General features: G+C 41.3%; 1 protein-coding gene across 7 annotated transcripts in view; it reads left to right on the plus strand.

The window, feature by feature from the left end:
* The first annotated feature begins 376 nt into the window (after positions 1 to 376).
* tead1b (TEA domain family member 1b) overlaps positions 377 to 16,495 on the plus strand; it is a 37,012-nt gene continuing 20,893 nt past the window's right edge. For 5 of the 7 annotated variants that reach the window (XM_056607216.1, XM_056607217.1, XM_056607218.1 and 2 more), the window contains exons 1-3: positions 377 to 566; positions 1,023 to 1,148; positions 10,933 to 11,193. In XM_056607216.1, coding sequence (XP_056463191.1) covers positions 10,992 to 11,193 — 202 coding nt within the window. In that variant the 5' untranslated portion in view covers positions 377 to 566; positions 1,023 to 1,148; positions 10,933 to 10,991. The other 2 variants (XM_056607219.1, XM_056607222.1) reach the window with 2 other exon arrangements.

Below are 16,495 nucleotides of genomic sequence, written 5' to 3' on the forward strand. Positions count from 1 at the left end.
GTTCAGGGCGATTTTATCTAGATACCAAACTATCAACTCATGTTAAATAGTATATCTCTGTAGTAACATTGTCCAACTGCACTAAACATTGAATTGTTTTGTGTATATGATACACGTGGCCAGATTTATATTATACACAGCCCTAATCATTATTGTTTATGCCGCATATGACGTCATTTTTTCTTTCAACTATTTATTTGCCCTGACTTCAAATGCAGGCGTATTAAAACAAAATTGTAGTCTATTTATACGGCTGCCGACATGTGAGGTCACTCCTCCAGATTCTGCCCCGTGTCCATGTTATCAACACGACTGCTGGGATCGGGGATGACGACACCTTTGCTCCGCCCCAATGCAAACTCGCTCTTTGCGTTCATTTCATTCTTGTTCTCATTCCGAGCATTCTTCGCATCTCTGTCAGTCCGACTGCGTTTTACGTACACCTTCCTGGCTGGCCCAGAAACAATACAATAACTTTACACAGTTCTCCAATATCAATAATATGACATCTGAAAAAAAATCTCAAGAGGTGATTTATATGAATGTCAATAACGGATGTGTTTGAGGTAAGTTTCAACGTAGTTAATGATATGCAAACAGATCGCAGACTTCTTCTCGTAGTGGGTTTACATCATGCGCTTGAAATATTTCTTCATTATGTCTTTATTAAAATAGCGACGTAGCGATTCTAATCAGTTCGTCCCATATTGTTTAAAGAATTTCCATCGATGAGATGGCCGATTTTCCTCGGTGTTGCAACAGGGTGCTCACTTTGTCCGCTCAGTGTTGTGGGAGACTGCACTGACATGGCACCAAAATCTTTGACATTTTTTAAATTTTTTGGGAAGAAGCGTGACCACACCGCCCTATACCTTACGCGTATAATACACAGAGGTGGCGTGACAGAACATCGGAGAGTCTCAGAAACAAATCCGATTTTTCAGAATCAAACGATAAGTAGCGCTTGCATGAGTTTTTGGACAAGATGACGGATAAAAACGGAGGTGTTTTCCTCTCCATAGTTGGATCCGCCGCCGGGAGTTGGAGATTTCATCGGAGAATTTTCGGGAAACTACCAAACCGCGTTGCAAGACTTGTTGCTTCGACACATCTGGCTGTGCATTTTTCTGATCGCCATCGAAGTTTGTGTGAGTATATTCCCTTATTTTCCACCGGGATACCGGAATGCCTTCTACTCCATGTTACACACCACATTGAGCCCAGCTTCAACTCCTATGTTGCAAGAAGGATACAGACACTTCTCGCTCGCCTGGCGAAAAAACACATAGTTCCATCTCGCAAAACAACAATATTTACAATATCAGAATATATATTTTTTCCTTTATGTCCTGGTTATTTAGGCCTACTCTTCTAAGTCAAGTTGGCATGGATTCCGACCAATGTTTCAGAATAAAAGTGGCGTGCAATTGATTTATTTTAAGCAACTCTTTATTTATTCCAAAACAAAACGGTGTGTCATGGGAAATCCGTACAGCAAATTATGAAATGGATAGGGTTATACGAACGGATAGCCTATGTTTCCAAACGCTGTTGTGCAGCCTTTATTTGGGCTTCCCTTTTTCCCATATCCGCCTTTTTTTCGGGATATGCCTGCTCAGCTAAAACTAAAGTAGTAGGCGACTGATCGCACCGAGAGAATGGTCTGCACTCGACAATGGGCAGAGACAGGGTTGGAATTTAGTTCAGCCATACTTTGCCCATTATTTGAGTGTCATCTTTTAAAAATGCATGGTAATATGCGGTAGTTAACAGGTATCATCAGTGATGATATGTATGTAATATTTCCAGTTCCAGATTGTGATCATTCATCGATATACAATCTTTAGACTTTCTCTTTTGAACAAATCCATCAAGTCAGCTCAGCTTTCTAAACATCCTTTATGATCAATTCCAAAGTGTTGTTTTAAATGCCATATGTAGAACATTGTTGCATGTTATTATTAAGATCATGTTCATTTAACCTATCATGACAGCAGCAGTTATCAGCTAGAGTGAACAGGAGAGTGATTCATTTTAGGGACTGTTGAAATTCTTTTGGTGTTTTTTAAAATGTACAAATGGTAACCTATATATGTCCAAAACTGAAAATTGCATCTCTTGCCCCTGGGCAACACACAATTATCTTCAGGTAGATTTATACTTAATTGTATTGACTCCAAAAAAAGGCAATTTTAAAAGTGTTATTAGTGTTAATGTTGGTTTCTCATACATTTCAAATAGGTTTTCAGTATGGCTAGGGACACATTCATTAATTAATTTAGCTGCTATTTAAAACGTACAGTTTGTATTCTTTCAGACTTCCAAACAAGATGTAAATCTGCCTGAAAAGGAAAAATAGAGGGAGCAAAAGATGCTTTGTTTTCAGCTTATGCAACCATTGGACCTGTTGGAAGATAGCCTGAATGGCATTTTCAAAAGAATAGGATATTGTCTTTGCTGAAACACGAGTCCCTACTTTGAAAATTCGGATTTGAGCTCTTATGTATCACTCAAAACTAACTTAGTCACATTTAATCATTGTTAAATCCTTTACTATATAATGCCCCATTGTTTGACATTTGATTATTTTACATATTCTATGAACACAGTTGCATGGTTATTGTCAGCCTCTTTTTTTGGCTGCCCATCATTGAAGTAGTTTTTTAGCAACAATGCTGTAATGATGTTAACATATGTTATATAACCAGTGGTGGATTGTTATAGTGTGGTCTTAACATGTAGAACGGAAATACTGCAATTAATGGAAACCTTTGATACCGATAGCTATAGATAGCTATAGATAAATGGTATCATATAGACCTAACCATCATTAAATATCACCATTCTTTTCTATTATAAAGATATAATTCACATTGATCTGTATAACTTACCCTGCCTAACATCAAATCAAATGCAAATCTTATGCAGGAGGAAAAACTCTCTTTCAACCATTGCAATAAATCAGGTTTAAAATGACGTTCGCATTTTAACCGTTGGTGTATTTATTTAACAGTGCACTCTGTAGACCACCACTCTGGTCACACTCACAGTTAAAGTCGTATGTATTAAAGAACCATCAAAAAACACTGAATGATAATGCTTATCAGAAGCCTCACAGCTATCATTCAATTGCATCACTTATGTAGTTATAGATGCGTATCCTTCAATAAGACAAGTGACTAGAAAGTGGGATTTTGGAATAAGCCAACTTCAAATGAGATGCCATCAAAAAATCCTTGTTGGTTGAGAAATCGATAGATATGTGTGTTCAAATGGTACTCATGTGGATGTTGGTTTTTGGAGCAAGTTCAAAACTATTTAATATGGAAAATTCATTGCTGAACCATAGCAAGAGGAAAATATTATTTAATCAAATTCTTGTTGCTATATTTCCAGCAAAAAACAAGAACATTTAACCAATTTTTTTAACCCAAATGTACAAATCAAAAAGGACGTCAAATACTATTTTTGTTTTCCATTATCTAATCTCCAATGGTTTTCTTCTTTTATTTCAGAAACATTGCACTAAAACATATGTCATCCCCGCGTTATCTGTTATCTCTTCAAATCTAAATTAAGGAAATTAATCGTTACAAGGATGAAAAATCAGGCATCAAAGCAAGTCCAAATGCCAGCCTCTTAGCAGTCAAGGCTGGCCGGAAAGAAAATGAAAGAAACAATCCAGTGGGACTCAGAGTGTGTGTGCCCTAAGGTAAACCCAGGGTTAGAAAGGGAATTGTAGAGTAAAGGCAGCTGCGAAGTACTAAGAGCAGGGCCCCAATGAGGCCAGAGTAGAATGCCACCAAAAAGGAAAAGCAGGCTCAAAGCCGCTGACGTCATCTAAGTAAATCTGCTTCAGTACCGCAGTCGTAAAATGACTGCCAGCTACCGAGTGCACTTTGGCCTTGTCAACAACCCCAGCCCCGGTTGACAAGGCCAAAGGGGTGTTTGGCAGTGGGATATTACTTTTTCATGATAGATATTGTTATGGTAAATAGGATATGTCCATCCATATCCACGGTTTGACTTCATCGTAAAGAGCGTGAGTTTCCACTGATGCTTCTATGGCAAGCCACACGGGTCCAAAACTTTTTGTGATCTTCTTAAGATAATGGTGAGAATGAACGTAAGATGTTTTTATCACTAGAAATGTTAAAATAAATGGAAGACTGTTTAAATAAATAATGTTATCCTTCCTCTGAAAGTAAAGAGAGAGAGAGCAGTCATTTAGTTATAATTTTTACCATTTGTTGCTGAAATCCCATCCTTATTTGGAGAAAACCTACAACATGATGTTTTTGACTTTGATTAGACGCAGATGAAAAGCAATATATAATCCATGAATCATTAGATGAGTCAGTTTCTGAAACCCCCATAAACGCTAGAGTTCTTTCACAATCAAAGCAGGAATTCGAAACCTCACCAACTTTCTTTTGCGTTGCTCATAGAAGCAGTAGGAGCTTGGATTCAAGCCTCCTGCTGACGGAAGGAAATCTTGCAGCCATTGCACAAATGGACCAGATTACATTCATTAAAAGTGTTTTTATGTGTGGCTTTTATTTAAATATAACCTATCCACCCCCTTCCAAACCACAATCCCTATTACATCCTAAAACATTGAATTCCTATAGATGATGTATGATCAAAGCAGACACAAATCAATGTATCTTCTCTGAAGTTTTTGTCTTATTGCCAGCCCAATTAAACCGGCCACAAGCAACCAATGGATTCCAAAGAATTGCACTGTCTAGCGGATGACAAATTGATGCTTAGGCTTCCCTAAGTGCCAGGACTTCCATGGTGGTCCACTAGTTGTCTCTTATTGTTTTGGTCAGCAGATCCACCACTCACCACCGCAATACATTTTAACGCCTCATCTCTTGCTCAACATTTTTATTGGCTATTTATTGGCTTCCAGGAGATTTAAGAAGAATTGCCTCCTAGGAAGGCATGTCTTAATGTGCAGAGGTAGAGTTCCTCCATCTAGTAGGAAAAGGTGGAGAAAAGGTACACAATACAGATTGAATCAAAGATCCAGAGATCAAATTGGCTATTTATGGCCCTGGTGATGCAGCTATTTGTTTGGTAGACATATATGGATTGGGAGAAAACAATGTTGCTTATTGTAGAAAAAAAAAACCTGGTTGAAACTTATGAAAGATAAGTTTATTCATTAAAAAAAACTGAATATGACGCACACTGACCGTCTTGGTGCAACAAGTCACATCTGGCTGGGGGAAAAAAAGATTTTTGACTGTTGCTCTTTTACATGTGTGATGCAGGTCAACTACAACCCAAAGTGTAGTCAAAGGTTAGCGATGAAGTGAAGTAATTTAGGAGGAGGAGGTGGTGGAGGCGATGAGAACCACGAGAAGGAGGCATCGGAAGGGTCCAAAGCTAATGGTGGCCTTCCTTCTCATTTCTATGATTTGTTTTGTCATACCCGTGCGCACGTGTCTTGAATGAGCCAGCGGCCCGGGTCTCATTCTGCTCTGCTCTCATAACTGTCAGGAGATCCTTTATCTGATGGACCTTTATTTACAGCTTCAATTTCCTGAGCTTCTCGTGTTCTGCCTTTCTCCACACCAGCGTCACATTGGAGTATATGCAGTCTGGAATGCATCGCATATTTCTTTTGAAAGAAAAATATTTTCTAAGCTTCTTTTCAGAAAAGGAAATTATTATTTACGTATTATCTGAATTTTAGGGATGTTAGACACCCAAGGACAGGGACGTATTAGTAGAATAAGGAGAGATATGCTTAACCAGTGCCTATTTGTTGGACTGGACATCTCTTGTGTTGTTCACGTCACGACAGTTATAGCTTTTTTTAGGTAGAAGCCAGGCAGGGAGGCCTGCGCTGACAGTACCTGTAAATCAATGGGCTTCGCTGACAGAGATTGATCCCAGTGTCCAGACAGCTGCTGGTTGGAAGGATCCAGGTCTCATGTTTGAGTGAGATGATCTTGGACAGATTCCTTGCACCTAAGCGTGCAAGTTTAAAGAGGCATGAAATAAACACATGGCCTTTGCCAATAACTGGAAGAGCATTGGCAAGCTTACCAGCGACTCCAATGGACCTTTGGAAATTGGTATTGAAAAGCTTGCTCATTCATTCATTAGGACTCTATAGCCTGTAGATTTTTTTTTTCATTAAAACTTGATATAGTCCTTTGTATGGTCAGCCACTTTCATTTGAACAGTCTTTAGAAATATTTCCATTATTACTTTGGAGGTTCGTGTTCTTTTTTTCCTCATTCAATTTATTTTTGTCTTAGGATACATTTGCGGTCTGGTTAGTAATTCCGTCAAATACTTTGTAGTTTTTTTTTTTATGCCTGCTTAATCTAGACGGTGGGTTCGGGCTGAACTATTATGCTCAATGTTGTCACTAGATAAAGGAATAAAATAGCCTATTTCCATAGATTTTACATGCACATATTTCAGAAGATTCCTTTCTTTACCATTGCATGCGTAGGTCTTCACTGATGGATGTGTTATTCCAGAGTTAATTAACCTGCTTTAATGACATCATGAAAGTGTAAATGGAATTCCATCTATGTTTGTCATTGTGAATGTGTATTATGGGAAGCATATTCTGCAAAGACTAAATGGAATACTTTTGACAGCAGCAGTAATTAAGAGGGCCAGGATATGTCTTTACAACATGCAGAATCTTGTAATCACCTGGTGATTATAGTTTTCAACATTGTGGACTTAACTGCTGTGGGCCATTATGGGGTGCACGGAAGTCATTCACAGAGTCATTATTGCACCCTCCAAGATAACGGGCACAAAAGAGCAAAATTACATTTGAGACCTCTCATCCGTTATTTCATTACCTTGCTGCGCCTGATGGGTAAAATGGGTTTCTCTTAATTTAAGAAGTTGGATTCCAGGTAGGCGAGTGGTTTATGTAATCTGGCGATAAGCATCATCTCTCTTAATGCCATGTCACAGCTACCCCACTCCCCTACTACCACACACACGTGTTGCATTGTCACCTCCCCTCCCCCCATCACACAAATAGGTCTATTTCCATGGTTCCCACATTGTAAAGACAAGAGTGTGCAATTATCCATTGGCCTCATGTGTTTCTACAGATGACATTCATACCTTCCTCCGGTTGTCATAATTAGGCCTGGGATTCTAGAGCACTTAGAGACCACATCAATAGGCAACTCCGCCATGTTATTCACACGTCTCCCATCTCCAAAGTAGCCATAGTACACAAAAGAAACAATGCACAGCAGCTAGTTATCCTCACCAATGTAGCTAGGCATAGCCGGGGAAACAAAATATTATCACCACCAATGCTACTTTTCTTGTGTATAAGAGGATAATAAACTGCATAAGTAATCTCACATTCCTCGTATAGCCTTTTTAATTTTTGGAAGATATCCCTTTCAAAGCGACAAAACCGTTGCCCACGTATCAACGTATCTGTGGACAAACTCCCCGTCATAAAAATCCACATCTTTCCTTCTATGTAGTTCTTTGCTTTTTCTATTAGGTTTCCCATTAAAGTGGTGATTAAAGCCACGTTACATTGTATGATGTTGATTCTTGAGAAAGCACAGAAATTCAAGCGAGAGGCAGAGTGCTGGAGTTCTGTGGCTAGCCGTGATGGGGTGATAATTATTCCCTCTACTTAATGGTCTGTTGTTGGAGAATTAATGATCTATGATCACATAGGCCACAGTAGCATGGCAACACGGAACCAGAAAGGATTCTGTATAGACTCCAAGGAAGTACAGGGTTGGGGAATGGGAGAGACACATGTACCCCTGAAATGTCAATCGCATTTCTGTTTTTCTCTTACCTGAGGGAAGCCTTCGTATGTAAAGATTGTATGTTTATTTTCTTAATCACTGGAATTTTGGTTTTTAAATAATTGGATGCAAAGTCATTCCACATATAGATATTTTCTGTCTCCCGTTCCCGCTAAAGATACAGTACTGCTGTCTTTTATTAGCTAGAGACATTATTAGCCAATACACAAAAGCATATTTTGGTAAGCAGTTTTGTTGTAAATAAAACTAGAATGCCAGGCTTTGTAGCCGTGTGGTGGGTAGACTCTCAATGGTTCTGTAAAATATGAGACAAGCCGGTGACCTCTGTATTTGATTGAAGTTAGAGATAATACCAACATGTTGATTGTCTGTTGGAGGAATTTATAATGTTATTCATAGATAATACATAGATAACTCTTTTCATATATTTTGTTCACAAACATATAGACATTTAAACATCAGCAAAGCAAAAAAGGAACATACAGAGATAGTTCTATGGAGCACTATTATGTTATTTTATAACATGTATAACATACCATATAAATGACTATTGATAATGACTATTTAATGTCTTACTAATAACATACACATTCACATGTTCTGTAATACACGCTATCTTGTCATCATTTCATTATTCTGTGCCTGTTGATAAGCGCTCCGGACAATAACAATACTCTCGCTCTCCCTCTCACTCTTACATTTCCCACACGCACACACAAACATGCACACCTGCAGACAAACTCCAAAGACAATATTGTATGCTGAGGGATGGCAAGACACACTAGCCTGCTGTGAGTTTGATCACAAGGAAATCACAGACATTTCATAAAGGGTGTGTTAATTTATTTTAATAAATATTGTTTCTAATTTTTCTGTTTGCTTACAAAAATGCTAAATTTCTCCTCAGATGATGTTTTGTACCAAATGCTTTTTAATCTTCCTTATTTAAGCTAACTCCTCATGCACAGTATTTTTAAGTGATGTCTAAGCCACAAATAAAATAGTGTGTGTTAGAAGATATAACATGTCTTAATAATGTGATGACATGTTCAAGGGTTACTGCCGCGTAAGGATGAAAGATTCCAGTACAGTGGTTTATTAAGGCTTGCATACATTTCCTATAAATTTCGATCCAATGAAACTTTATCGAGAGCTGCACGCCAGTCCATCATGGGGTGAAACCTATCCGTGTCTCTTTTAATAACACCGTCTTTATAAACATGGCACCATAGATACCATTCACACTGAAAGGCTCTGCAAAAAGAGCCGACCGTATTTTGCGACGTGTTCAATATGAATGAGATTAAGGCTTTAATAGGTGGACAACACAATTTGTCTCCCTCATATTCGTTCTCCATCAGACACGGCCAGTAATGGATTCATGGAGATATGTGTCCGTATGAGTCGAACAAACTGGCATACTACTGACGTAGCATTTCTAAAAAGCGCCATCGATTCCACTACAGTTAAATTCAGAAGTTTGAACACAATAGTTATTTGTGGAGTGTATAGTTTTTGTGTCAGGCTAAAGGGTGGAGTTGCTGGTTCAATAATTCATCAAGCATCACAGTAGCAGTATTCATTTCCTCGTGTGAAGTGTGAGCATGCCACCTGTGGCCGTGAGAATGGCAAAATAGGCCTGCGTGAAATCAATATACACGTGGTGTATATACGGCCCATGCAGGATGAATCTGGATAAAATACTACATTATCGATGATTAAGGTAAATGAAGAGTACTTCCATTGTGGGCCATATATTTTGCTGCGGCTGACGAGTCTTTTAGTTTGTCAATGACACATTTTTTGTCTTTTAAATTTAATCTAAGTACAGCACTCATTGTCGTTATTACATCATTGCGTTGGACCACAATCAACACACTTTTAACACTGATTACTTTGAGTAACATTCAGCCGGTTGGTGTGAAGCAATAGACAAACAGAGGGTCCATGCTTCTTAGTGGTCCAAATGGGAATTCCCCCCCCCCCCCTCCCTCATCGGTTTGTGAGTTGGTTCTGCAGAGTCAGCAGGAAAGCACACAAAAACGGAATTCAGTAAAAAATCCCTCCTCCCTACTCTATGCTGGGAGGTTTTTTTTGTTGCTTTTTCCCCCCCAACAGCCTGCCTCCCATCTCACCTCCCCCCCATCAGCCATCCCCTCACCACCATCCCCTCCCAGCACCCCTCATGAACTGACACACGCTAGAAGAAACATATGCTGCTATTTCCACTTTCCGACAGCTTGTGCTGCTTAGAAAGAATGGAGCTCAGCAGCAGTAGGGTGGAGGAAAAGGGGGGAGATTAAGGCAACTGCTGCAGAAGGTTTAAACATTTATGTGGAAATACAATACAAACACATGTAATTGGACATTTAAAACAACAGCCCACATTTAAGTGCTGTAAATGCCTCAACAAGGACCTGTTCTCAGGTGGCCAGATGCCCTAAGTTAGTTCCTTAATGTTTCATTTACCATATGTTATCTAGTTATGTACCGATATAATATATATTTGTAAAAAGCTATTTTATTCTTTAACATTCAAAGAAGTACTTTATGTTGATGGCAAAACAAGTATAAAATTGTTCCAAAGCTGTTAGGCTTTCTTAGAGCTGGGCCTTCTGTAAAAAACAAAGCTATTTATGTTTTTATGCCACATATTTATCTAAATAGTTTAATTGACTCTGCCAAACTCAATCGTGTCACTCTCAAGTTACTTCCTATGACTGACACTTCTCGAAGCAACGCCAACGGAAGATGAGTCAACCTGAAAGAATGTGCTATGCTATTCATCATTTAAGAAGAATTCATCTTAGCTTCTACATAACTCACTCCACTGTGTCCCCACCGTGTGAAGATCGTGACCCTCAAAACACGACGAGCGGTACTGAAACCCCTAACCTCCTTGATGAACCCAACTGACGTCACTTGCTTCAATTCGACTGGCCTTGTCTTGGCTGTGTCTGCACGCTCTCCTCCCTATTCAGATCTTCTGGGGCTGCGGGCCTGGGCAGCATTTTGGTGTTGGGTGTGCTGGAGGCAGCTGCCTACGCATTTGCAGCTACAGCCTCTCTGTGGGTGTGTGCGTGTCCTTATCTGATCTCGTCTGTGTTTGTTTCCCTGTGTGCCCGACTACCTCCTCCAGGGCTCGCCCTAGTCTGGTCCAGGCCTCGGCCCGCACAGTCCTGACCCCTTAGCGCCACCATGGACCCCGGCAGCTGGAGTGGCAGCGAGAGCCCCGCGGAGGACATGGACAGGCTGAGCGACTCGGCCGATAAGCCCCTGGACCACGACGCGGAGGGCGTGTGGAGCCCCGACATAGAGCAGAGCTTCCAGGAGGCGCTGGCCATCTACCCACCGTGTGGCCGCCGGAAGATCATCCTGTCTGATGAGGGCAAGATGTACGGTGAGTGCCGGAGGCCACCCTTGAATAGTCCACAGGGGTGAGTGAGTGTGAGTGTGGGGGTGTGTTGTCGGGTTTGGGTAATTTGCACTCGCAGTTTTTTGTGTTGTATACACAATGTGGTGTGTATAGAGACACATGCAAACACGGTGGACTTAAAGCCAAGGAATTGATTTGAAAATCGTGTTGAACCAGATGATTATGCATGAGACAATCAGGATAAAAGCCATACTGGCTCACTGATGGTGAACAACTCCTCTGGCCTTCCAGAAGTTGCCTGTGTAAGCGGAGCAGCAAGGTTTGGTCAGCAGCAGATGGTACTACGGCTGCCACCAGCTGTAGCCCCTCTCCTCCCTTCAAATCTCCCCCCACCCCACCCCCATTCCTGGCTGCCTGATGTCATGGAAAGAGGGATTTTTTTTTTTCTCCTGCAGATTTGGACTGTCTCACAGACTGTCAGTGTCAAGGGAAGCCGAGAGACCCCTCCTCTCTCTGCCTCTCGTTCTCTTGTCTGTTTGTCGCTGTCTCTCTCTGTGTCTCTCTTTCTCCCTCTCTCTCTCGCTCTGTCTTAGTCTCTCTCTTTCGGTCCCTGTCTCTCTCCTGGGCGTTTGCTTGCAACTGTCATGTGACCCCTCTGGCCAAATGAAATGTAAATCCTAGTTCCCCCCCCCAGCCCTAACCAGGACCCTTCTCCAATCCGTCTTCCGTCTTACTCCCCTTCTCCCTGGCAGGGGCCGGCCTGGGGTGACAGACAGACCAATACACTCTCCACTCTCCACTCTGGATGAGAGCTCAGCAAATTGGTTTACTTCGGGTCAAAATGATAGCATTCATTTCTACCTTCAGCACGCAGTAAATCCTTACATGGCAAAGCCGCTGCAGTTTAATTGATATGCCAGGAGAAGGATTTTTGAAATATAAAATGTCAAAAAATGGTGAACTATATTTTGGCCAATCTTTTGCTTTAGTGTTAACTCTAGTGGCCGTAGTGAAACTGTTTATCTTAAACATTTACAAGGGCCAGGGCTGTTTATCGTAAACTTTAACTAGGGCCAGGGGTGGACTTGTTTAAGGTAAAAGCAGAAGCTGGGCTGGTCCCACTTTCTTCTCTTCGAACCATTTGGCTTGGAGAGTGAGGCTGAATTTAAACTTCTGCATGCAGCATGTTTACTAAGCGTGCTGGTATACTTCCATATCATGTTAACGTGTACACAAAGGGGGCAAAACATACCTGTTCACGGCTCGACCATTTGTATTTGTATTTATAATAATGTTGTCCTCTGGATGGACTACATGCCCACGTACACGGGCACACTCTGAGGCAGTATATTGATACTGCCTCTTATGCTCTAGAAGTAGTAGTAGTACTAACAGTAGTAGTATTAGTAGTAGTAGTAATAGTAGTAGTAGTAGTAGTTGGTGGCTTTCTTTCCATCTCTCATTTATAATACAAGGAAGGGCTTAGGCCATTCATCAGGCCAGACCTGTTGTTACTAGGTAAAGGAAATGCCAGATGCCTTTCATTTTTATGTGGGCCGGCGCTTCCAGACATAAAATCAGCGGGGCTTTGTTTACCATGTAAATTTCTTGCCGGGATCCATCAGATTTCCATAAGGGATGCGCTCCTCGGTAGCAGGGCCTCTTTTCAGAATACCATCAGAGATGATGAGAAACCCATGAAGGGTCCTCCAGAACGGCTCAGAGGCAGATTTCTCTAAAACAAGAATTCTATAAAAAGCACCAGAATTTGTCTTTTAAGCGGGTAAGGTCTTGAGTAAATGTGCCTTGTAATCCAGCTCCATGCACTTTTTTTTTAATAAGACCCAGGAAGACAAAAAACACTCCTGGCATGTAATATGAAGCAGGCGCAGCAGAAGGGGAAACATGTATTTGTGAGAGCAGAGGCCACTAGGGATGCTACAGTGTTCCATACACAGTGCTGATCACAAGAGGAGCCGCCACGAGTGCCCTTAAGCCCTTTGTTACCCAGGGGCAGAGTGCTGTTAATTAGCAACAGTCTCTATAGCAACTGTCTTGCTGTAAAAAAAACAATGCCTAATTTCTCCTTCTTGTGGTGTTTACCTGGAGTGTTTTCTGATGTCCAAAAAACTATCGTTGGTTGGCACTGTGCCCGTTCCTGTGAGGCTAATTGTGACTTGGACAGGAAGCCTCACAGCTGCGTAGTAGGCATTACCCAGCACTCTCTGCCTGGCTCCCAAGTCCACTGGCCACTAGATGTTAAAAAGCACAAGGAAAACATGTCAGTAATGCAGCCGAAGACCTTATCGCGCTACAGTTACACCGTTCACCTGCTGTGCGAGGCTGCATTTATTTATTCTAGAAATTGGGTGCATACATGAAATGACACGATTCACGCAAATTGTATGTTTATTCATTGTTATGCATTTGCACATGCCCTGCTGCAAACTGAATAGCATCGTCTTCGTAGCTGAAGAAAGGACACAAATTGCATCTTGATACTGTCTAGGCCCAATCCACATCGTTTTTTTTTTGTTAGATATCTTTTCATTGGCTCTCTTCTATTTACAGACAATAAAGCATAGGTAGTAGTATTTTTTTCAATATCTTTTCATTGGCTCTCTTCTATTTACAGACAATAAAGCATAGGTAGTAGTATTTTTTTCAGGAGTATTATATCAAATAAATAGGGGGGAACATTTTATTGAAGAAGAAGGCTTGGGGGAAATAAATCATAGTGTATTATTGTCTTTACTCTGGGTGTGATGCCACAGTTTACCCAATTAGTTTCAACATGTTGTTAACACTGCGCAGGTCTGATCCGACTCACTAGGCTAAAGCGATAACTATATGCGCTAGGCTAATGGGCTGGAATATTCAGTCCATATCATGCCGCCCTCTCTCTCTCTGAGTCCTTTGAGGTAAGACTCCTCCCGTTACCTCTCTGCGGTCGCTCTGCCACCTCATCAGCGCTCCAGCCTTTAGACCCCTCCTGTGGGAACTAAGTGGCACTTGGTTTGCGGGGATGCCAAGGATGAGTTAGATATAATGAGCAGACCTGGCCTGCCCCAGATGGCCCTGCAGCACAGCGCTCCTCTGGGGCCTGTCTCGCTGGGCTGAGCACGCTCGGTGCTGGAGCGAGCGGGGACTGAGCCCCCCCCCGCTGGGCACGTAATGAGGAATTCTGGGATCAGCTCAGGCTCCCTCAGTCACCTGCATTTACTCAGAATGCAGGGAGGAACTTGGGTTCAGAAAGACATTACCCACGGTCTCCACTATAATCCCCCCAGCCCCGTTTTGTTCCCCGGTCATTTGTTGTCGCTGCAACACCGCAGAGTTTTTCCACACATTGTGCTGTTAACGAAAAACTTCAAATTGCTTTATGTCTTCATTCCCCCATTAGAGATGAGAATAAAGATGACAATGGCACCGGAGGGAATGCTTTGGTATAAATAGAGAGGGTGTTGTTGTTGTGACAAAGCTTTAGATAGCACGGTTATGCTACAGATGTTTTCCTCTATTGATTTGTCACATATAAACACTAATATATGAACTAGGGGGGGAAGACTGCCTGTAGTTGTTCGGGGGGGGTGTGTGTGTGGGGAGGGGAGGGATATTAGTACGAAGCTTGGCTTTCAAAGAACTGGCACTGATGCATTATTAAGGGCTAAAAGGCTCAGTGTAGCTTGTAAAAATGTTAAGGGAGGGTACTGTCCTTTTCATGAGTTCTCTTACTTAATCAACCGCACTCGGTTGGAGATCTTACTAGGAGCTCTCTACACCTGTTGCTTTGCATCCTGGACAGAAGAGAACTTGAGAGAAGGAGACTGGATCTTTACTGGACCAACGTGCTGCTTTTCCGATGATGGCTGATACAAACACTATTGTTGATGGAGCCATCAATTGCTATCTTAATTCACCATCATTTGTTTTGCTCAGTGGCGCTATGTTGCCATTTATGAATGTCTGTATGTTTGTATGTTGCTTGTGAATCTGAGAAAATCCAGTGCGTTATATATGCTTGTACTGAGGTGTTTTGGTGCTTTGGGCTGTATGTTTTGCCGTGTTGATTTGACCCAACGATGTAAATAACAAGACAGCAGGTCAGGCCCTGTCACAACCTCATAAATGAGGCAAAGACCTAAAATAAAAATAGAATAAAGTTGTATCAACAGAGCAAAGAACAGGGCCCAAATGTAGAGGCCTGTATTTTAAGCTTGCTTCCTATAGGACTCAAGTCTATATTTCGACTGGAAAATCCCAAAATATCTTTGGCATCCGTCCCTGTATGGACATTTGCTTTGGGGTGACAACCCCTAGATTTATTAGATCTCCCAGGATAGAACATTTCAATTAATTTCGCATGAAAAGTGTTATTTAAAAGAAATAAATGATGGCTATTAATGAACTTAAGTTATTGTTCAAATCTAAAACTTGAACTTTAAAATCTATTCAGGGATATATGTGGCATCTTGCATTCTTTTGAACAGATGTCGTTGTCCAATGGCATGCAGCTTTTGAAAGTTATTAATTTTTAGCTCAGTATTTTCCAGGACATCAATGTCCTAATTATTATATTTTCCAAAAGAGTCCATGCAGCATAGTCATTGCATTGTCTCAATTTGTTATCGACCACACTTAAAATATGTTAATTTTCCTCGGATAACAGAGCATTCTCTGTCTGAATGTGGAGTTTGTTGGGGTGTGTCTCAGCTCTGAGGTCTGGTTGAGGTTCTGCAAGCTGAGCTACTGGTTTCAGGTTGCACGCTCCCAATTGGCTGCCATTGTTGTTCTTGAACACAGTTAAACTCTGAGCTCCCTTAAAGATGCAGTGTCAAGAACTGGGTCTGTTTGATACTGATGAGAGAGCGGCCCTATTCTGGGGCTGAACACTTTATGTTGATGGCTTCATATTATACTGATGGAACCGTTTTGTATAATCAGTGTAGGAATGGCCAGATGTAGCCGACAAGAGAGATGCAACTGAATCTGATCAAAAAGGAAAGACTTATCTTTGAACAATGCCATGTAACCCTTTTATTATTCTGTTGTATGAACGAGCTATAGCGAAGGCATACATCTACTCCTACTATATAACAATGATGATGTTGAAAGAAATTGCAAATTTGTTTCTCGGTTCAAATTTGATTTCTTCAGCAAAATTAAAAAACCCACCACGGCTTGTGCATGCAGCCAAAACAAATGCGACGGGAGGGGACATCATGGCCGTGAAGGTGGATTTTCTCACAACGGTCAGCGATAACACCTCTTGCTTTTTGCTCGGGCGCTACATTGATCCCGAGAGATTGCAAATATTGATTTGACT

Source organism: Gadus chalcogrammus, chromosome 14 (genome assembly GCF_026213295.1).
Source record: "Gadus chalcogrammus isolate NIFS_2021 chromosome 14, NIFS_Gcha_1.0, whole genome shotgun sequence".
In the NCBI taxonomy this organism is placed as follows: Eukaryota; Metazoa; Chordata; class Actinopteri; order Gadiformes; family Gadidae; genus Gadus; species Gadus chalcogrammus.